Here is a 21,997-nt window from a genome sequence, read left to right on the forward strand (position 1 = left end):
GAGCTAACGAATCAAGCAAAAATAGGAGAGAGAATGAGTCCCGTAACGAGAGGCCTACTGTGAATCTTAGAGCGAACGGCTGAAGGCTCCCACAAAACTCCCCCTGAACGCCAGAAACTCGAAAGACCTCAGTCTGTTCTGCGACAAGAGTTAATATAGAGTCCAGGTCCCGTGACCTATCGTGTTGTTCCCTGGAGATGTAGTCTTCTTCTGTAAGTTGCAGATTCAGTTAAAATTATTCATTGCTTAATATGATGTTATGATAGTGGAATACTGATAGCAAAAGTTACAAAATTATTAAAACCATGATCATTCCACCCCTTATTCTACATCATTACATTATGTTTATACATACATACACACTCATTATGTATAATTGTGAATAATCAGCAACACTTATTTTTTTTCAACAATTCTATATTTATTCCATACATAATCCCTAAGTTGAGAACAAAAACTCTATAACCTAAACTACTATTTATTAATTTTGAGAAAATGGCAAACCTGCCAGAAAAAGGAAAACATGTCAGCGTAGAGGGGAAAGGCGGCGCTAGTAGGGCGTCCCCCACATCAAGGTGCACTCATCCTTTCCCAGCATCACACAGATTTCCTTTTGACTTATACTTCTTTCCATGTGTGCTCTACACATGCATGGCGCAGTTGCAGGATATAAGTCCAGATGGAAAAACTTGCTTACAGATGCCCTTAATTAAGGTATATAGAGAAAAGTGTTTCCTTAACATTAATCCACTCTATCTTAAGTCCTATACCTAATTGAACTATTCTGTACCTTAAATTGAAATATTTTTCTGAGACTCTACTATATATCTACAGGAAAAATCATTGCTGCACTCCCCCAACATCAAATTCCCTTGTGGTACACATTGGACATTCCCATTTTTGTCCATCACCCACCACGTGCACCCAGGTCCCTGGGCAAAGACAGTACCTCCGGAGAGGTTTGCCTTTTCCAGACGCTGGAAGGACCCAAACCGTCTTTCCCAACACGCTCTTTATGTGTACTACAGGAACCTTATCTCCCTCCACGGTACGTAGGGAGCTTGGATTGGTTAGGACCATTACGATTACTAGATCCTCGAGTGTTGACCAACCAGGTGGCTTCTCCTAAATGGTTCTCCCAGTTTTTATATGTTCCGCCACCCATTGTTTTCAACATAGTTTATCAACAACCATTGAATCGTTTCAATCTTAACCAAGAAGCTGGTGCATGATAGGGAATATGGTAATCCACTCAATGCCATGATTTTTGGCCCAAGTGTTACAAGAGAATTTTTAAAATGGTCCCATTATCTGATTCAATTCTTTCTGGAGTGCCATGCCGCCACAGGATTTGCTTTTCCAACCCTAATATGGTGTTTCGGGCGATGCATGGGGTACTGCGTATGTTTCGAGCCACCCACACGGTTGCCTCCACCATGGTGAGTAAATAACGCTTACCATTGCGAGATCGCTGGCAAAGGTGATATATCAACCTCCATGCCTCTCCATATTTATTACTTTTTGCCATCGCCCTTCCCCCCAAATAGGTTTCATCCTCTTGGCTTGTTTAATTTATGGCGCATGTTTCACAATCATGAATAACTTTGAGCAATAGCGTCCATAGTTAAGTCCACCACCTCGGTCTCTGGCCACTTATATGTTGCATCCCTTCCTTGATGACCTGAAGATTCTCATGGGCCACAGAGCTAGGAATAATTCACCCTTGTTCTGCCAGTCAAGTCTATTTGAGCAACTCAAATTTTGGCAGGCTCGATCAACCTGTGGTATATGTTAATAAAAGTTCTATCAGGATAGCCTTACAATTTAGGCAACGATAAAAGCATCTACAAAATGGAGCAGCACATTTACAACAATGTTTCCTTATTCGGCAGCAATAAGTCTTTTCCACAAGAATTCACGCGGCAAACAGGTATTACACACTATTCCGTTAGACACAATAATATCACTAATTCACCCACTGTTGCAAACACACACCATAAGACATTAGCCACCAATACAAAATAAGAATCACAAAAAAAATGAATAAAATAAACAAAAGATGAGAGCATTGGCCAAAACCTCTAACCCGTTCAAGAAACCACAATCTAAAAGCAAACAAGAAAAACAAAAAACAAAAAAAACTGAAGCCAATAATACCTCGAGCGAATTGAACTTGATTCCTACAATAACTTACACATAATAACGAAAGTGGAAATAACTAGACAACATTGATCACGTGTAGAGGCTACAAATACAACAGCAGGCGTTATCAAAATCTGCGATGATGCTTCCTAACAATAAACGAGAGAACATCAAGATTACAGTCATAAAGTGAATAAGAAAGGCAAAAATCTTAAACTTATTCGTTTATCTGGATAACCGCTCATTGTATGCGTAGGTGCTAATACTATATAAAAACAGATGAATATACACTCTTCTGTAGGTCGGATGTTCAATTTTTTATCTCAGGGCCAGAAATTGAATACAACCAATTAAACTAGAATATACAGGACAGACAAGAAAGGTTTTCCATTAACGAGCTCGTTGAGTAATTAATGAAAGCTCCACATTACTCCAAGTGGCATACAGGTAGCACTAGTATGGGTGCGAGGGACAACTAAGATCACATAATTAAAACATCAAAGTTATACTGGCAAGCGAAAAAAAAACACAAGAAGTAGACAAATAAGAAAGAGCAATAGAACCACACTCCGAGAAAACAACAAATTACCTTTCAGAAAAAGACAAGCCCAAACAAAGAAACCCCCTCATACAGGTAGATCCTCCTTCTCAGTATGGAGATGTAAAGAGCTACCTCAGACCTTTAATAATAGTAGACTCCAACAATCTCAAGGGGTCAGGCCTACAGAGAAGAATTACACAATAGAGAGACATCTTAATGCCAACAAAAACTCCAGAAGAAGATCGCGGAACCATATATCTTCCAGGCAGCAGATAGCTAGAGCATGGATTCTTCAAATAAACCCTGTCACCGCTCCGTACCTGGCCCCAAGAAGCCACGGGCTACGGACATAATTTCTTGTATACTTTAATCCTAGCTCAAAAACGACCACATGCTGAACACTACGACTCCAGAGAACAACCCAAATGAAGAAATTAATTATCAATTACTTCCAGATAGTTACCCACAAATGATAAAGAGAAGAGCGAAAAAAAAAAAACAACATACACATATGTCGGCATGAATAACTAATATAAGAAGAGAAACAATGACCATTCTCACAAAAGCCCAACAATACACTCACCAGAAAAACACAGATTGCGGGTCATCTGTTACTTTATTTTGTGCAGGCGAAGAGGGGACACAGCACAAGATGATATTTGTCAACAAAACATCAACATCTACGAACTGGACGATGATGAACGAAACAGTCACACAATTCATCTGCCCAATAAAATATACTATGACCTAAAGAAACTGAAATTTCAACTAGAGGCAGAGGCAAAACCCCAATTCACACATTGCAACTGCGCACATTAAATAGGCAAAACACACAGCTTTTCAAAAGCAATTCTGGGACATAATACTCCTGGTCTATCCCCTTCTCTGAAAAAACCAATACTGCTCGAACAGTAATTAAGCCCCAACCAAACAACAACAAAATAGATCCAAATAACATATACTAGCAAAGTGAACATCAAGGAGCATTCACCCTGACTATCCCAAAAACAGCTAATGAAGACTCAAAATACCAAATGGCAAAATAACAAAACATGTTGGGCCTGTGCTTCCACCCACTGGGAAGCAAGAAAAAAACTAAAAACACAGGAAAAAATACTCAACAGGTATACTGAAATACCTCTCCAGGTAAAGCAAAAACTGTAGGAGGCCTACATTTAAATAGACAAGACAAGGGAAATAGAAAAGAAAAGAAAAAAAGACTATAGACAATAATCCAATAGAGATAGAGACATAACACCTAGCTTCTTTTGACTCCATTTCATTACTGAGAGTTAACCTAAAGCAAATAGAATACTGGATAAACAAAATACAGCAGGCACTAATAAAATGAGAAAAAGGTGTAATATATAGGACACAAAAGAGTAAATAATCACCGTCCAGACCATCCATTCAAAACCCAAACTGCAGAATTTTACAAAGACAATAGGAAATAATAGAAGAAGACTGTTTAAAAGAGGCGAGTGCGTTTTGCTAATCACTCCCATATTTTCTAATGTGGCGAATTAGCTTATTAGAATGTGGGAGCAATGAAGTACCCAATTGGTGCAGGTACTGCGTCCTGTGAAACCACTTTAAAGGTGGCAATTGGTAACCAACATCTTGGTCTAATTCTACCTGGGAGCACACCACAACAAAAAAGAACAAAGAAAGAATCATTCAATAGAAAACAGACACACAAGGTAAAGTTGGAACAGCAAACTGGCTTCAAACACCAATTTGTATGTAATATAAACACACAAAAAGCAGCATAATACAACACAACAAAACAAAGGAACCCATCGATACCCCTTGCGGAATCCTGAATATTCCCAAATTTCAATTATATTGTATTATATTGTGTTATCCTGTATTTTGATATAGTATTTAGTAAATAAGTGTGCCTCCTTAGATCGTTGCCGCTGTTTTCTTTTCCTAATTAACTTTTTCCTTTCGGCCTAGGGCCCCTCCGGGGCCTACGGCCCCCTGTCACGGACGCAGGTGGATTTTTAGTTCAAACCGTGACAAATGGTTTATTTTTTAAGAGGTTTCAGCCATGTCATACTATTGGAATACTCATAGGGAGAAAAGAAAGAATAAGCTGTGATCAGATGGTGACTCTGCCCTGCTACGTATTTTGGATTTTGGAAGAGGAAACGTGGAAAGACTTGCAATGGGAATCATTTATGGGGAGTTCTCAGAGAGTCCTAGGATCACTAAGGTTGGAGAAGACCTCTAGGATCATGCAGTCCAACCACCAACCCATCCCCACCATGCCCACATCCCTCAGTGCCACATCTCCACAGTTCTTGAACACCTCCAGAACAGTGACTCCACCAGCTTCCTGACCAGCCTGTGTCAGCATCTCAGTGCTGCTGGTTCCTCTTGGCCAGGCTGAGCTGTGTACTTATGTCTGATGAGCCCATTTGTTCTTCAGATGTTTTACAGCCACTTTTGTGTGTGTGTGTGTGATCAGAGCCCTTGGCCCAGCTGTCACAACAGACGCTCGATGTTTACATCAGGGTCAGGTTTTGTTTGAGATCAGATTTGTTCAAATAACATGACAGCATGCCTGACTTCCAGCCCTGTGCCTGGGGAGGAGGACAGAGTCCGGCCACCTCCTGTGTCACTGCTGCATTGTTGAGGCTCACCAGGGTCACTCGGTGGCCTTGGTTGTATTTCTGTCATCCTTTTGTCTGAACAAGACAGTGTGGCCAGTGCTGAGACATGTCAGGGGAAGCCCAGCTCCTTCCCCAACACTGGCTGCTCTCCATCTGCCTGTTGTATGCATATATGGACTATCCAGGCAGTTTTTCCCCACCATGAAACCCTTAGCTGAGTTTTAACTCAATGGAATTCCTTGGGAAGATTTAGGTTAACCATCCTATGGGAAGCTGAGTGCTTTTTTGGTCAGAACCTTTAAATAGCCACGTTGTAATCACTGGTTCCTGACCAAGAGTCACAACACGCATCCCACTCCTGACAACTAACAGCAGTACAGGGCACACCAAGAGGAAGTGATGCTCCGCTCCAGCTTTAACCAGACTTGCTCATGTGAGCACACTAAATATGTTCCTAGAGTGTTTTCAAATGGATGTTTTCTCCCCCTGTTGTAACTGGTCAGTCATAGTTTTCTCTTTCTCCCCAGGCATTTTTCTGCTTTGCTCTGGCCTTCTGTGGGATGATACCAGCTCTCTGCTGGAGATACATGCACAACACAGAGGTAAGCACTCTCCACAGGAGATTGACTTGTGGAATCGATGTCAAGAGACTTTCTTTACAGGTGATTTTTTGCAGTGATTTCTTGTATGGGAAATTGGTAATCACAGCCTGAACCTGATTAATCAGCTGAGGCAAGTGTCAGGTCAGCTATGGGAGCACAGGTGAGAGTAATTTAGCTGTGCTCCCAGAAGGGGTGGAGCTTGCCTCCATCTCCTCTAGACCTCATTTAAGGGCTGACCACCACCAAGGTAGCTTCTTTTGGAAATGGTCCTTGGTGGAGATTGCCTCAGTGGTTCCCAGCAGACTGAAGGCTTCCATATGGGTGAGTTTTTCCTGTAAATAACCTTTTGGATGTTTACCACCATCTTTTTCATTATTGTCACTGTACATTTCTTCACTAGAAGGGGCAGTTGGTGGTAATTAAGCCATTCTCATCAAGGCCTACAAGTTGCATGTTATGTTACATCCATTCTTTAAAAGAGTAGGGCTGCCTTTCCCTGCAAGGTATCTAGAGGAAGAGGGAAACATGGGATACTCACTGTAGAAACCTTTGGGCAGGGCAAATGTCCAGATAAGACAAGATGTGAAACTTGCTTTAAATGGCTTTGGGAGGTTGCTTTTGAAAAATTGGCTGTTTGACTCTTAAAAAGTTATTTTTTTCTGAAATGCTGCTTAGCATCAGCTCCAATTCTGGGTAATGCTAGCTGGGAGCCTCTGCTTAGAGGCTGTGATGGGCTGTGGCCACCTCTAGCTCTGCTGACTTCCAGGGCAACCATCCAATAGCTGTGCTGATGACCCAGCTTTCCCCATGCTAATGCTTTGTGGCTTTGGGCTGACCGCTTGTTTCTTGCCCTTTGTCAGAGATTCCCTTGGCATGTTTTTTTTCCTCTATCAGTTTGTCCAGCTACTTTGCAAACATGGGGTGGATACAGATGGCCCAGTAGCATTTCTGCTTCAAGTCCTTATCTAGTTTTTTTTTGTTTGTTTGAGTGCTTTGCCTGCAAATGCATCTACATGTTATGGCTACCTTCAGTACTCAGTTTCTGGTTTTGTCTGAAGCAAAACAGAAATTAGCTTTTCCTGGGCAAGATGAGAGTTTTTTGTTCAGTGTCTGCTTTCCAGATAAGGAAAGCCAGCAGTGCTTCTGACAACAGAAACATTAAAGTGCTGTTGGAGATCCTCCTGGGTTTCTCTTTTTGCAAAGATGAAAATTAACACGGGGGTTGGAAAAGAGGAAGGATTTAATTAGGAGTATCACTTACAAAACACTTAGAAATCTGGGTTTGCTTGAAAAAACTTGTCTCTCTAGCGAGGAAGGAATGTAGATATGAGTGTGTCCCAATCCCGGTTTCCTTGCCCACCAAACCGCAGCAGATTCTCACTGTGTGCTAATCCTCTTGATTAAAAAAAAACACCTGAATTTCCTTTATAGAGCAAATCCTTCTTACTGAAAATCATTTGGAATAGGAAAGCCCCGTGTTCAATTGAAGAATGATTCTGATAGTTATTTTCAAGAGGCAGTAGATAGAAGCGTTGTTTGAACATGATGAAAGCAAGGTGCCCTGCTTGCCTTTGGCTCCTTTGGAGACCTGTTTACATTGCTTCTTACAGAGAAGCTATGCAGGACAGGAGAGAAAGACAACTTATCTGTAAATATTCCATTTTCTCAGACCTGGGCACTGTAAACAAAATATGAACCTTTCTCATTTCCTAATCTCTGTTTTTCTGACTCCCGATAGCTACTGTTCTTTCAGAGATCTGTCATGTCTTTTTTTTACTTTCAAGTTACCTGCATCCCAGACAGAATTGGTATCACCAGTCTTTTTAGAACTACTTAGACCAGACATCTGAGATCTATTGTGCTTTACCCTGAAAGCTTGAATCCTTCACTCAGTGTTGTGATTATCCCCTGCTCCATGGGTCTGCCCATTTGGCCAATAACCAGATGTTGTCTTTTGTGCCCCCTTCTATACCATCTTCTTTGCATCCATCTGTCTGCACAAATTCAGAGAAGTTCATGTTGAGAAAATAACCTATTCCTTCTCAGTGCATGCTTGTCTGGAGGATTCTGCAAAGAAAATGGGGAAGATCAACTAAGGGTAACATCTCAGATCCTCCACCTGTTTCTCTGTCAATGTAACTTGAGTTCTATGAGATTGGTGGTGATCAGCAGTAATTAGCCTGCTGGCAAAATGCTTTTCCTGTCTCCTTGGGCTTTGCTGTGTCCTGGTGGGAGGGTGTCACATCTGTTAGAGGAGTGGAACCAGTGACAGCCAGTGAGAGAATAACACATGAAGAAGGGTAGCAAAGATGACCTCACTTTGACTGAACAGCTGTGACAACCACAGAGAGGATGGGGTTTTCTAATGGTTTCCAGCCACATTAGGAAGCCCTGGTTCTTGAAGCCAAAGAGCTGAGTCTTTGTTTCCAGGAAAGAAGTTAATTTGAAGGCAACTCCTTTCCCATAAACCACTGCTCAGCACAGCATGGTGCAGCGGGTCCTGAGGAAGGGTGTAGGTTTATGCCATAGCTGGCACAGCTTGCGGGGCAGCTGCCTCCTCCTGCAGACTTGCCAGCTCTCCTCTCTTCACACACTAACTGCTGCTGGACAAACCTGCCTGCAGAGAAGAGCTGGAAATAGTTTCAAACTAGAACAGGGGATATTTAGATTGAATATAAGGAAAAAAGCACTTTACAATGAGGATGGTAAGGCTCTGGCACAGGTTGCCCTGAGAAATGGTGGAAGCCCTGTCTCCAGAAATATTCAAGGTCAGGCTGAACATGGCTCTGAGCATTTGATCTAGTGTAGGTGTCCCTGTTCCTTGTGTGGGAGTTGGATCAGATGGCCTTTAATGCTCCCTTCCAAGTCAAGCCATTCCTGTGATTTCTGGGTGCTCTGTTATAGATGAGAAGGGTTTTGGGTATTCCTGATAACAAACACAAAACAGATTTGCTCTGGGCTTTGCTGTGGGAAAGGCCCACGGATCTGCAGTGTTACATATTGGTTTTTCTTTGCAACAGTGTAGGGAATGCTCCCAGCAGCCCCATGAGGGGAGAGTGAATCAGCAGAAACAGAACTATTGACGGCAGTTCTGCATCAGAAGGTGCCTCTTAATTACAGATTTGATAGAAAGTAAACGTTAGCTTAAAAGCAAGTAAATTATGATTTCCTGATGCTGTGGGCACTTGAAGCCAAGCAATGGTGCAGTGGTAGTGCCAAGCTTCTCCTGGGTTGGGCTAGAGGAACAGTTTCCTTTGCTACAGGGTGCCAGGAAAAATAAATAGAGGGACTGCTGACGTACCCAAAGCCTCACAGCAGATGATTTAATCTCCTTCTCTGTACCCCCTTCACCCTGCTCAGGCTGTCAGTGTGCATCTCTTGGGTATCTGCCTGTGCTCATGGTGTTCACACCTGATTTCCTGCACCCTTTGGATGTAGGGGAGTGGTTGCTTGATTTTGCTTTGGTTTATGCTGGGGTCAGCTTCTACAGAAGTCCTGTGCAAGGTGATGGCCCCACCTAATGCAATGCTTAAATACAAGTTCAGGTCACAGTGATTCCAATGGGACTTAAACACAAGCTGGAGGTGGGTTCAGTGCTTTCCGAAACCAGAATCAGAGCATGCTGGCAAGTCCCTTTTTGATGCAGCAGGGCTGGGACAGGATTGCAACCACTTGCAGAGGTCTTTCAAGGGCCTTCACAAAAAGTAGGGATTTGGCTGTTAAAACAACAGGAATAGTCTGAAGCCTTCTTTGTTCCTGGTGTTATTCATGCTACCAGGCACAACTGCTCTAAAGTAAACACTGAGCTTTTTTGCTTTCTGAGAAGTATGGAAAAAAAGAAATAAAAATGAAAAGGGAGGGGAAAACCCTTCCCCCCTTCCCTAAATATCGTTCATCTCTCCCATGTTTGCATTCCCATCACGTAGGAGACAGTACGCCCCTTTGTCTGACGTACTGCTGAGGCACTCATGCTTCATTATTTATTGTTGCCCCAGCTCTGAACCCATGGCCCCTTTTCTGCTGTTTTCACTGCAGAGCTGCAGCTGCTGCTTCCAGCAGCATCAGCCAATGGTCCCCATCACCCCAGCATGGGATGGTTCTTCCAGGCTCACGTGACTTTGGTGCGGGGTTGCCCAGAGTGGTGGTGGGTGCTCTGTCCCTGGAGACACCCAAGGTCAGGTTGGATGGGGCTCTGAGCACCTGATCTTGTGTAGGTGTCCCTGTTCCTTGTAGGGGAGTTGGATGAGATGGCCTTTAAGGGTCTCTTCCAACTCAAACGATGCTATGGGTGATGGTGCTCACCTGGAGTCAGATCTGTTGCTGGCTGATGCAGCTTTTATGATGGCAGTTTCACGTGCTGCAGGTGAGAGATGGTTTGATCCCAACACTGGAAGGTTCATAAATGATTGTGATGGCAGCTGTGAGTGCCCTTGGCTGTATGCTGGTTCGGTAGTTCTGATATAAAATGTTGTAAACTGAAATACTTTGCTTTAAAAAAGGAATAAGGAAACAGGAAGGCCTTAGCACACTGAGACTGGTGTCTATGACAAGAGGAGCAGCATTAGGTCTGGAGAATTAAGGAGAAAGAAACCTTTGGTGTAGCAGCCAGCCAGCTAGGCTTCTGCCCAACTTTTGCTGTTGGTTTCCGTGTGGAGGTAAGAAATGAGGTTTGCTTAGCAGCAGCTGAAAGGAGACATTCAAGGTCAGGTCAGATCAGGCTCTGAGCAGCCTGACTGAGCTGTAGGTGTCCCTGTACATGGTAGGGGAGTTGATTGAAGTGTCCTTTAAACATCCCTTCCAATTCAAATGATTCTGTGTCCGTCTGTGTACATATTTACACCCATATATCTGACCTGCTTGGCAGGTGGGGTACTCAGCTTGTGCACTGGAGACCACTGTGGTTTGGTGCTCGCCTGTCTCCAGGCAGCATTCCCCCTGCAAAAGCAGAGCTGTGCCCCTGCTCTGGGAAGCAGTGAGTCACCCACCCCAGAGCTGGCAACTGCCGAGCACTTTGGCTGCCAATGCTGCTGCTCTGAGCTGGTCTCTGCCCCTGGAGGAGCTCTGCCTGCATCTGTGTTTCGGGAAGGCAACGCTGAAATGGGAGGGGAGCAGCGAAGCAGGTCAGCATTTTCATCAGCTCCTTGTGCAAACCACTTACAGCAGAAGGTGCTGGAATTGAAGAGAAATAGCTCAGCAAAGTGTTGCTGCTGTGGACTTTATGGTTTTGCAGCGGCTTTTGTTTCCCCCTCTATTTGCATATGCTGTCAGTGATGAAAAAAAAGATTGTTCCTGTCCCAAAACCAGTAAGAAAGGGAAAGTGCATGAGTTATATTTATATATGTACATGCTATTTATTTAAATATACTTACCACTTAGCCTAAAAGATTCATTTGGGTATCCCCACTCTTACTTCACCAGCAGTCTCCAGTGACCTCCAGCATCCGAGAGGAGCAGCATCTCCTGATCTCACCCATGTGGAGGCGGGGGCTCTGAGCTATTCTGCTTTGCATGCTGGCCATGTTTCTGCAGCTGTGAGCTCTCAGCTGGAGGAAGCCCGATGCGGGGGCGAGGAAGGGAGCTGAAGTGCTGTTAGGGAAGCATAAAGCTTCACCGAGTTGCAGTGACCGGGTTTTTGTTACTGGAACAAGGAAAGGTGTAGAAAGTGACAACCTCTTTATTCCAGTTTCACATCTTAAAACACTGCCTTACTGACACCAAGTGCATCCCTCTTGGCAGCAATGCAGATATGAAAGAACACTAGTGGTTTACAGAAACCAATTGCCTTCCTGAAATCATAAATTCTGCTTCTTTAGGGAGTGTAAAGGATATAGAGCATAATAAACAGTTGCAAAATTCCTTCATTCTTTTGCTCTAAGTGAAAAATCCTGCTCTATTAAGTTGCTTGATGTCAGCAGCATCAATCTCAGTGATTATTTTCCATTTGTTGCATCTGCTAACCTACCTCTATCACCCTTAAATGAATGTTTCATTAAGGAAAGCAGACAGTCATGGGAGACAGCAATTATTTGACTAATTTAGAGTTGGAATATTTTGCCAAGCTTCTTCTGGGAAAAGAATTACTCTAAGGTGTGACCTCCTTACCACTTAACCTGGAGATTTTTCTCAAGCCCAGCTGATGCTCCATCTTCAGCCTTAACTGATTTATTTGTTTGTTTTCTAATGGATAAGCCCTGGAATTGTATTTTCCTTCCAAGGGATATCTTTGTCCAGAAATACTCCTAGAATCATGGAGTCTTTTGGGTAGGAAGAGTCTCTTAAAGGCCATCTGGTCCAATTCCCTGCAATGAACATGGACACCTACGTTAGATCAGGTGCTCAGAGCCACGTTCAGCCTAACCTTGAATGTCTCCAGTGATGGGGCTTCCACCATATCTCTGGACAACCTGTACCAGTGCCTCACTGCCCTTACTGTAAAAAACTTCTTCCTTATATCTGGTCTATATTTCTCCACTTTCAGTTTGAAATCATTACCCTGTAGCAAAAGGTCCTGCCAAAGAGTCCGTCCCCTTCTTTCTTATAGTACCTCCTTCAGATACTGAAAGGCTGCTCTCAGGTCTCTCCAGAACCTCCTCTTCTCCAAGCTTAACAGCCCTAGCTCTCTCAGCCTGTCCTCATAGGTGCTGTGTGGTTTGAGCTCTGAGCATATAGCGCTTGTCACTGATCTCCATCCAGACATTCATCCACTGACCTCCTCCAGCAACAGGTCACAGTGTGCATTCTAAGGAGCTTTGAATCATGCAGTAAGTCATCAGTGCATCCTCGGGAAAAGGAAAACCCTTGTGACCAGAGTGGTGAAAATGTGGGTTGGAAGTGTAGGACCTCTGTAGGGGAAGCCCAGACAGGCTTTTTTTCCTCTATCTGTACCCACTGTCACGTGTTATCAGCTGAGTTATTAAGGGATGAGGCACAGCTGTGGCTTTCTTAAAGCACGTTATGAACAGTATCAGCATAACTGCTCAAAAAGCATCCGGTTGCCTAATTGGGAGAGAAAGCACCCTGATTAATTTTTCTCCAACACCTGCTGCAAGAAAAAAGCCATTATTTTGGGATGGTGGAATGAAAATTTATTATGTGATAGGAATTTATGGCAATTTGGTGCAAAGCAGTGCAGTTATCTTTACTGTGCCTTGTTCCTGCTCCTAGGAAAGCTGAGGGATGAATTTGTGTCTCCTGAACAAAATGCACGCTGTCACAAATAAGGCTCTGTCATGAAGACATCTGGTGACTTTGTCTCACGCTTTCAGTTTTTATTTTTTCCCATCATTAGACATGCATGAAACTGTACCATTTTTGTCTGAGTAGAGGCTGCCACGTGTGGTGGCTGAGCAAAAACATAACCCCATCTTGGGCAGGGAAGATGGTGAGATGGTCAAGAAGGAAAGACTTAGGTTGGATAACAGGGGGAAGTTCTTTCCTGTGAGGGTGGTGAGGTGCTGGCACAGGCTGCCCAGTGAGGTTGTGGATGCCATGTCCCTAGGAGTGTTCAGAGCCAGGTTGGATGGGGCTCTGGGCAACCTGGCCTGGTATTAAATGTGATCCTGCATGGTGAGTGGAGGTTGGAGCTTCATGATCCTTGAGGTCCCTTCCAACCCAAGCCATTCTATGGTATCGTGACTTTATTACAGCAACCTGTGACTGTGTCTGCCTGTTGTACCGCCTATGCTCTGTGGTATGGTCCTCTGCACGGAAGGAAACAGCAGTGATAAATGTGGGGATTTAGGACTTGATAACTACCATTGCAATACTTAAACTAGAAAGTTATCTGGAGTAATCTGTGCAAACAAACTGCCACGTTGTCTGAAGGCAGCTACTTTCCCCTCCAAAATCAAATTGTTCTGGCAAAGCCCATCAAGTTGATGTGGAGAAACTACAGTCAATTCGCTCTTTATTTGAAAAGAGGGGGAAAAAAAAAACCACTAAAATGCAGGCTTTGTAGTTGGATGTTTCGTGCCTTACTGTGATCTGAATCGCGTATTCAGAGAAATGCTGGAAACAAATGCTAGATGCAGTTGCTGGATAGAAGCACTGAGAAGGACTAATCAGCAGACTGTACTCCCAGGCTTGCCCAGACACATGTTCTAAAAGGAAATCGTTGCTGTAAAATAATTTCCATTTAATCCTTTGTGGTTTTGCTTCTCGGAGGCTGTTTGGGAAAATGAAAAATCAGTACCTAAAGGAGAACACAGCTCAGAAGTAAGCTCAGGAACACTGTGTAATTTAAGTCTTCGGTGGCCATGATGTGTCTGGAGATTCTCTCCTCATCGCTATCGCTGTGGCTGACAAGTCTGTGAAGCAGTGCCTGCCTGTGGCTCTTCCCCCACTGTTTCATGTGGTTGGAAAATATTTCTGCCATAGGTTTGTTGTGGGAATCTCAGCCCTTCAACCTGTTCCATCACCTGCCTTCTTTCAAATGACCTCAAAATGCTTGATGTCACTGTGGGATGTCTAAAATAAGAAGTCTCTTTGGAAATAGGTTTTGTCTGCTTGCATTCTATGAAGTACTGCATGCAGCTGTGCTGCTCGCTGTACTTACAATGCAGTGTGGAGCATATGTTATCTACAGTAGAGAATTTTGAATCATAGGGTGGTATGGGTTGGAAGGGACCATGCAAAATCATCCTTCCACTAGATCAGGCTGCTTAAGGCCTTGAGTGCTTCCAGGGGTGGGGCATCCACACTTTCTCTGTACAGCCAGTGCCTCACCACCCTCTGAATAAAGGGTTTCTTGTCTATATCTAACCTTAGTCTCTTCTCTCTTAGTTTAAAGCCATTACCATTGCCTCATCACTACGCTCACTTTCAAGGTCAGTTCTTCCCCAGTGTCCTGCAGGCTCCTTCAGGTACTGGAAAGACTTTGGCTAATGAGGGATATAAAAGTGACAACACCACAAGAGTAGAATGAAAAATTATCCCCTTTCTCATTATTCTTAATCCATTTCTTCAGTGGAAGTAAGCTTTTTACTGAATTCATTTATTTAATTGCTGTTGCTGGGAAGCTGCTTCATGGCATACCCGAAGTTAGGAAATTTTGAATGTTTTGCTTTTTATTGGGCTTTAAGTTTTTCCTAGAGGGAGGATGGTGTGCACATCCACAGTGGAGTGCTGACTGGTGGCCTTGCTCCAGGATCCCTCGTTCCACCCCATTCCCTCTGTCCAGATCGATTCTCTGCTCTGAGATCCAAGCATTGCCTTCAGCCCATTCAGATCAATATGGGCAGGGAAGCAACAGGGAAATGAAAGGAAGAAATAAATCTGGGCTTTTTTGTTGTTTTTTTTCTCTCTCTCTCTTTTTTTTTTTTTTTCCTGGCACTAAAAGCAATTGTCATATTTTTTCCATTGAAAGCTGAGCAGGAGTTGGCTGGGGTTTGTCAAGCTGCAAGTTCTCATACTTTTAGTAAATATTTAGGATCTGATTCACCACTGAGTCACTCCGTTATTTTTTTGGGCTTAATTCAGAGGAACTCTTCCATCACTGCTGCCCATCGGAGGTGCTCTCATGCTCTCACCTTTATGTTTTAGCAAGGTAGCAAATAACCTTATAACCTCTTTTCAGAACAAGATGATACTGTCACCTCTCCCTGGCAGGACATGGGGGGGATGTAGAAGCATGAGTGTTACAGGCACTTATGTTTCTGTATTTCTTTGACAATGCATCCGAAACTGGACAAAAGCTTCAGCTGTAAGATAATTGGGCAGCTGATCATCTTGGTGCACTGTACAGAAGTTTGCCTCTGTTGCAGGTGGAGAACAGTATACTGGATGTGTACGACCTCGTGTATGAGGAGGTGAGGAGGAATGGCTCCAGCTCCAAGAGGCATGAGCTGACTCGCATCCATGAAGTAGTAAGTTATCTCCCAGATTTCACAGAAACCTTTTTCTGGAACATCTGCCCATTGATTCCAACAGGCTCTGTTTTGCTAGTTCTGTTGTACTGTTTTCCTCTGGAACCAGCCTTTCGCCAAGTCTGTACATAGTATGAGACTGGCTATGTATATCACATAGAACATAGAGGGCTCTCAGCACCTGAACTAGCCCTAGATGTCCCTGTTCATTACAGGGGAGTTGAACTAGATGGCCTCTAAGCGTCCCTTCCAACTCAGATGATTCTATAACATGAGCTCTTGCAGTGCTGGAAGTTGATAACTATCTCCCAAACCCAACAACATGGAATGCATAGCATGGTAAGCATCTGCTTAGTTTAGCCACTATAATCAATGGTGAAACAATCCTTGTCTAGTGTTGTGTGTTCAGCTTCCATCACTGTGAGTACTGTTTACCTGCCTGCTTTGCTCCTCACAGCCCCATTTACCCACCCTGCCCTCTCTTGCAGTTCCTGTGCTGTGGGAAGCACTCCCCTCTTGGAGACACAGCTGCTGTTGAGCGCAGGATGTGCCGTCCTGGCACAGCGTGGGCTGCTGGACAGGTAGGGTTGCTTCTCTTTTGCTTCTCTCCAGCCTCCTCTTTGTCTTCTGCATGTGTGGAGGTTTTGTGATAGCACAGGCATGGCTCTGATGGAAAAACACTATTGAATTTGTCACGTGGTTCTGGTCTCTAAGGCTTAAAATGTGTTCTGCTAACAACAAATGTTGAAAGGCCGCACGGTGACTGTAATTCCTTTTCCCAAGGGCATTAACAGGTATTAAAAATTTAAATGAGAAACTCATAAAGCAGGATTATGTTGTCCAGGAGTAGCTTCATCAAGCAGACTTTATACTTGCTTGCAATATTCCAAAGAAGTGCTGCAGAGCCCTCCAATATTAGACTGTGTATGCACCGAAGTTGTGACATAGGCTTCATAGTCTGAGTAAATCTCTTGTATGCTTTTTTCCACCGGAATAACAAAACTAGCATCAGAACAAGTTGTCCCTAGAAAAAACAAATGGTGTTGCTACAGCTATGCAGAAATATTGCTGTTGTGTCTTGACGGGACAAGATGGAATTGCCTCAGATTGCATCAGGGGAGGTTCAAGTTGGATATTAGGAAAAATTTCTTCCCAAAAAGAGTGGTGAGGCATTTGTACAGGCTGAATGATGTGGTTTACTGTGGAATACTAGTAATAGGTAGACAGTTGGGCTAGATGTTCTTAAAGGTCTTTTCCAACCTTAATGATATGATGATTCTATGATAAGCAGTAACACAGCCCTTTGATGCACCAGTACGTGTTAATCCATGGTTTCCAGCTGTCTCCTGGAAAATCCAGTCTCAAAGAGGGTAGACATCAGCTCAAAGAGCAGGAAGAAAGAGTAAAGCAGCCTCAGGCACTACATGCCTTTGGTCAGCCCCACTAATTGTTTGCATTTGGTTGGAGGGAACTGTAGTAGTTGCTTGCTGCAGTGCATTCACTCAGGTGATGATGCTGTGGGTCCATAAGCAGTAAAAACCTTGTTCTGCAAAGTCAAGGGCAGGCTTTGTACATTCTTGAAATGACTCTTGGCTATCACCCACTAGTTTTCAGTGGGGTTGCCAGAGTGCTTAATGCTTATATATAATATATTATATGTAATAACATATATATATAATATATATAATAATGCTGGTGGCACTTTCAATGCTGAGCTGTTTGTTAGTATCTTTGGGGAACATGCAGCATTGTGGCATGCTCTGCTTTCCTGTCTTTTTACAACAACCTCTCCATTTTCCAGAGAAAGGAAAACCAACACCATTTATGCATGACCACACTAGCTGTGTGTAAATACATCCTCTACAGATTGAAATGCATCATACTAAGAAAATTGTAGACATATTGTAGTAATGGAAAATATAATGCAGGCGTGAGAAGCCACCTGAGCTTCTGCCACACTGCAAGAGGTGTTTTTCTCCTTCCAGGACTGCCTACAAGAGATGCATAGCTTCCTGAAGAAGCACATGAGCTTTGTCTCCACACTCCTGGGCATCACCATTGGCTTCACGGTAGTTGTGCCTGTTTCTATATGCTCCTGACCCCACAGGGGACTTGTATCCTAAATAAGCCCCAAGTGCTTGGGGACCTGGGGGGGTTTTGAAGATGAGCACTGGAAATAGAAGTGGTGTTGGCTTCCACCACAGAAATTAGAAAAAAAAAGTAGGTTTTATCTTCTGTGGTATCTCCGTGCTGCTCTTAAGATAGGGAGAGTTCTCCTGACCAGTGTGTATGTAGGGATTTGGATCCACTTTGACACAACAAAGATTAGAAGACTTCATCTCAAGAAAACGCAGAGGATCACAATTTGTGTGTGTGTGCATTTCATAATGCTAGTAATACGCTAGGAAAGACATCAGGCAATGTTATAGGTACATTTCTACTTACATGGAATTATGTACATGCATACAGAGCTTTAGCATTAAGGCTTTATTGGATCTTAGCACCACTGAGCTCTTGTTCAGAAAATTCTCAGGACGTACAGCTGATGCATAGTGGAAAGTCATGTATGAATATTTGATGTTGCTTTCTAATTACCCTTTAGTGTAGGAGAAATTTTGCTTAAGCCATATCCACACTGGAGTGTTTTGTATTTTTCTATTTGTACACTTGTATTACACGACAGTTTTCCCCACGAACTTGATGTTATAGCCAGATAATGCAAGAAAGCCTTTGAAGTGTGCACTAAAGGAAATCCCACCATGAGGGAGGCCATTGTGAAGGCAGGATGCAGAGCAAAGTGAGCCAGCTGGGACTACAGCTCTGATGTCCCCATCCCTGCGGCAGACGTGTCCCCACCGATCTGCACAATGAGCCCAACACAGAGCATGTTGTTGCAGCCCTTCTTATGCCTCCTGCAACATCCTCACTTTGATAAGCTGCCTGTGCAAATCCTGAGACGTGATCAGAGGCAGCACTGTGCACTCATCAGAAAAGTGTGGTACAAAGGAAGCGTGCTGTCTTCTACTCTTGCAGTGAGCATGTGTTGGGGGCTTAGTTTTGTTGTTTTTCATTTTATTCCAAACAATGCATGAGGGTTTTTTTTTTTCCTCTCCCTCTCTCTGTTCTGTACACAAAGGACTATTATGAGTTTGTTTGCATGGAGGGTCGTTTTGAGGAAGGAGTTTAAAGGCTGAGTTTCCTGGCTTCTTCTCGCTTTTGGATATTTTTAGGACTGAGCTTGAGCCGTGCTGCGCTAATTCCAGTCAGATGCCTTAACCACATGGGTTTTTTTTTTCCCTCTCTCCCATGTTGGAATTGATATTCACCCTTTTAGTGGAAAAGAGCTCCCTCAAGAACGGTCTGACACTTTCATACATAACAAGTTCAGAAGTGCCAATTGAACCAGCAGGCAACACTTAGGATCGCTTATTCACACAGCTGGAACATCCTCCTCTATTCAGCATTTAACTGTTTGCCCATCTTGTCTATTTCCTTTTAGGTTTATGGGATGGTTCTGACTTCTTTCCTCTGGTTCTCCATCCACTTCAGCAACAACCTGGACCGGAAAGGCAAATATACCTTGCGAGGAAGTTAGAAGCCTGTCTCCCAGGTTTCCCTACCAGGCAGAGCCAGCTCTCAGTGCAAGTCGATGCCTGGAGTCTCCCACCAAGCCTCTGGGAAGGTGTTGCGTTACTTACCTGTGTGCATTTCCAAGCTGTACCATCCAGGTGGAACTCTACAGAACAGCAGTCCTGCATCTTCACTAAGAATGGATGAGGACTGAGATGCACCTGGGCTTGGAGATGCAGGTTGCCTCCTGGAGTGAAGGATGGTATGTAGCATAAGGAGAATACACACAGCTCCCTAGGACACAACCTAAAGAAATACCATCTGAAATCGTAGCATTAAACCAGTCTTCTGTGCTGTCATACAAGAAGTTTCCTGTGACCTCGAAAGATGTGACTTCTCAAGGGCAAGATCTTTGGACTGCAGCAATGGGACCAATCTGCCATTGGCAAATATGTTTGCACTGGGTTTGGTATTGAAAAACAGGGAGCTGTGCTACCTGGGACAGTGCTCATCATTGCCTTTGAACAGGTTTCAAACCACCCTGGAGTATGTCAGCACCCAGCCGCCACTACTGTTTTTTCCCTCTATCAAAATATTGCTGGAATTCTTGGTATAAATTAAGTGGGGGAAAAAAAATCAAAAAACAGTGTATGAGTTTTGAAGCAGTGGAATAAGGACGCATCCCTCTGCATCTCCCTTTTTGAGTTTTTGAAATTCTGAGGATTAGGTCAGCCTTCTGGATGCTGCACTAATTTCACGTGGGCTCCTTCAACATACTGCCTCCATTCTGTCTCTTTCTGGCTTCACTAACCTACCACGCTGCTGTGAAATACAAAAGGACTTTGATATTGAACATATGCAGGGCTTGTGTTTAAATTAAGGAGAAACGGACTGATCTCCAGCCACTTAAAACACAACAGCGTCCACTTCCTCTTCTTTCCTTCTTATCAACAATAAGGAGGAATTTGAAAAGCTTCAGCCAGCTGAACATCTCAGGCGAGCTGAAATGATGGCTTCCTGGTGTGCTTTGCCCTCGTTGCAAGGAGGCAGAGCCACTTCTGAGCTGAAAACCATCGCAGCGATAGATTTATTTCCTGCTGGAAAATCTGCTGAGCTACAGTGATGGAAAATATCTGTTGAAGCAGCTTTCACCTCCCTCCTTTGCTGTGGCTTTTACCTGTGAAAACAGTAAGTGGCAATTGAAATTGTCTCAGCTTCCGAAGATGATCTCATTGAGATAAAAGAGGAAAACCCCTTGCTGATGTTCAGGACAGTTCCGGGCCCTTCGTGTGGACTGCTGTATGTATTAAAACAACATTACAGCCTGCAGTATCTCCCCAGATCTGGTTAGCATTCGAACATGGTTGCAGATGTTTTGTATTGGAAAGAATGGCACGGAGGGAGGAGGAGCCAGGGCTCTTTGCTCCTCTCCCCTGGTACAAGCAGAGCTTCAGTGGAAGCTTTGGAGGCAAGGCCAAGTCTAAAAGCACTGTGGAGCATCACCCAGCTTTCTCCTGGCAGTCACCAGCCCCATTCAAGCAGGAGTTTAGTGGTGATGTGCTTACTGTGCAGCTGCACCTGCAGACATATCCACTTACTGGTGGTGGGAGGAGATTCAGAGATATGTGTATAGGGGTTCTTAAGTACATTGCACTCCTCAGAGACAGTCTCCACTGTGAGCTCTGGCTGTTATTGTCAAGGCTACTGCTGTTGTCATTCCTCAGGCCAGCTGGCAGCACACACGATTCCTGGGGTCCTCAATAAATACCAATCTCTTGCTAAAGGCTGTCATTCCTTCTCTTCTGCAATGTGCAGTACTGGGCTGTTTGCAATGGGCTGCACTTGGTGAGCCTTGTGGTTTTGGGAAGAGATGTTCCCTCTGCAGCTGCACATGCCTTAGCACCCAGGCTGCTTCTTACCAACAAGGTAAGCTGGAAGTCCTTCTCTTTCTGCTGCTGTATAGCCATAGCTGAGTTTTTTTGTTTGGTTTTTTTTTTTTTGGGGGGGGGGGGGAGGGGTATGAAATATCCAAACAAATTGTAATCTCCCCTACAAACACTCTGTGTGTGTGTATATATAGTACATATATATAGTGTGTATATATATATACTATATATATGTGTGTGTATGTGTGTATATATATACACATATATATATGTATGTGTATGTATATATATATATATATATATATACACACACACACCATGTTCTTTGTTCCTATTTCACAGGGAAGGCTGCAGCCCTCATCTGCCTCTTCTTACCCAACCATGGAGGAGGGATAACAATGGGGACAGAGCAGTCAAAGCCTTCCATGTGACTCACCATGTGCCTGTAGACAGCCAGGCCACTCTCTCTAAGGCCACAGCTCGCTTATATCAAGCAGTAGGTGCAGCTTTTTGCGTTCACTTCTCAAGCAGCACTATTAGCAAGGAGAAAAAGGCCTCACACAACAGCTGAGGATGTGTGGGGCTTCTGCACAGCAGAAAGAAAAGACCAAGGATTCAGAGCCCTTGTGCAAGCCTAGGTTAAGCAGTTAAGCAGAACCTGAAGAGGAAGTTGATTATGGGGACAGCGGGGATCTTTCAGGCTTCAAACTGCTTTGCTATATCCTGTCCCCCAGACAATACTGGCTGCCACCACATTACAACTTCCCCTTTGCTG

General features: G+C 43.8%; 1 protein-coding gene across 3 annotated transcripts in view; it reads left to right on the forward strand.

The window, feature by feature from the left end:
- Window positions 1-21,119, forward strand: part of TSPAN32 (tetraspanin 32) — a 25,197-nt gene extending 4,078 nt beyond the window's left edge. Inside the window, exons 4-8 of one of the 3 annotated variants that reach the window (XM_032444734.1) lie at window positions 5,829-5,903; window positions 15,665-15,766; window positions 16,255-16,347; window positions 17,752-17,838; window positions 19,266-21,119. In XM_032444734.1, the coding sequence (XP_032300625.1) occupies window positions 5,829-5,903; window positions 15,665-15,766; window positions 16,255-16,347; window positions 17,752-17,838; window positions 19,266-19,361 (453 nt within the window). In that variant the 3' untranslated portion in view covers window positions 19,362-21,119. The remainder of the gene's footprint in view (window positions 1-5,828; window positions 5,904-15,664; window positions 15,767-16,254; window positions 16,348-17,751; window positions 17,839-19,265) is intronic. The other 2 variants (XM_032444735.1, XM_032444736.1) reach the window with 2 other exon arrangements.
- The last annotated feature ends 878 nt before the right edge of the window (window positions 21,120-21,997 follow it).

The sequence above is a fragment of the Coturnix japonica genome, chromosome 5, assembly GCF_001577835.2.
Source record: "Coturnix japonica isolate 7356 chromosome 5, Coturnix japonica 2.1, whole genome shotgun sequence".
In the NCBI taxonomy this organism is placed as follows: domain Eukaryota; kingdom Metazoa; phylum Chordata; class Aves; order Galliformes; family Phasianidae; genus Coturnix; species Coturnix japonica.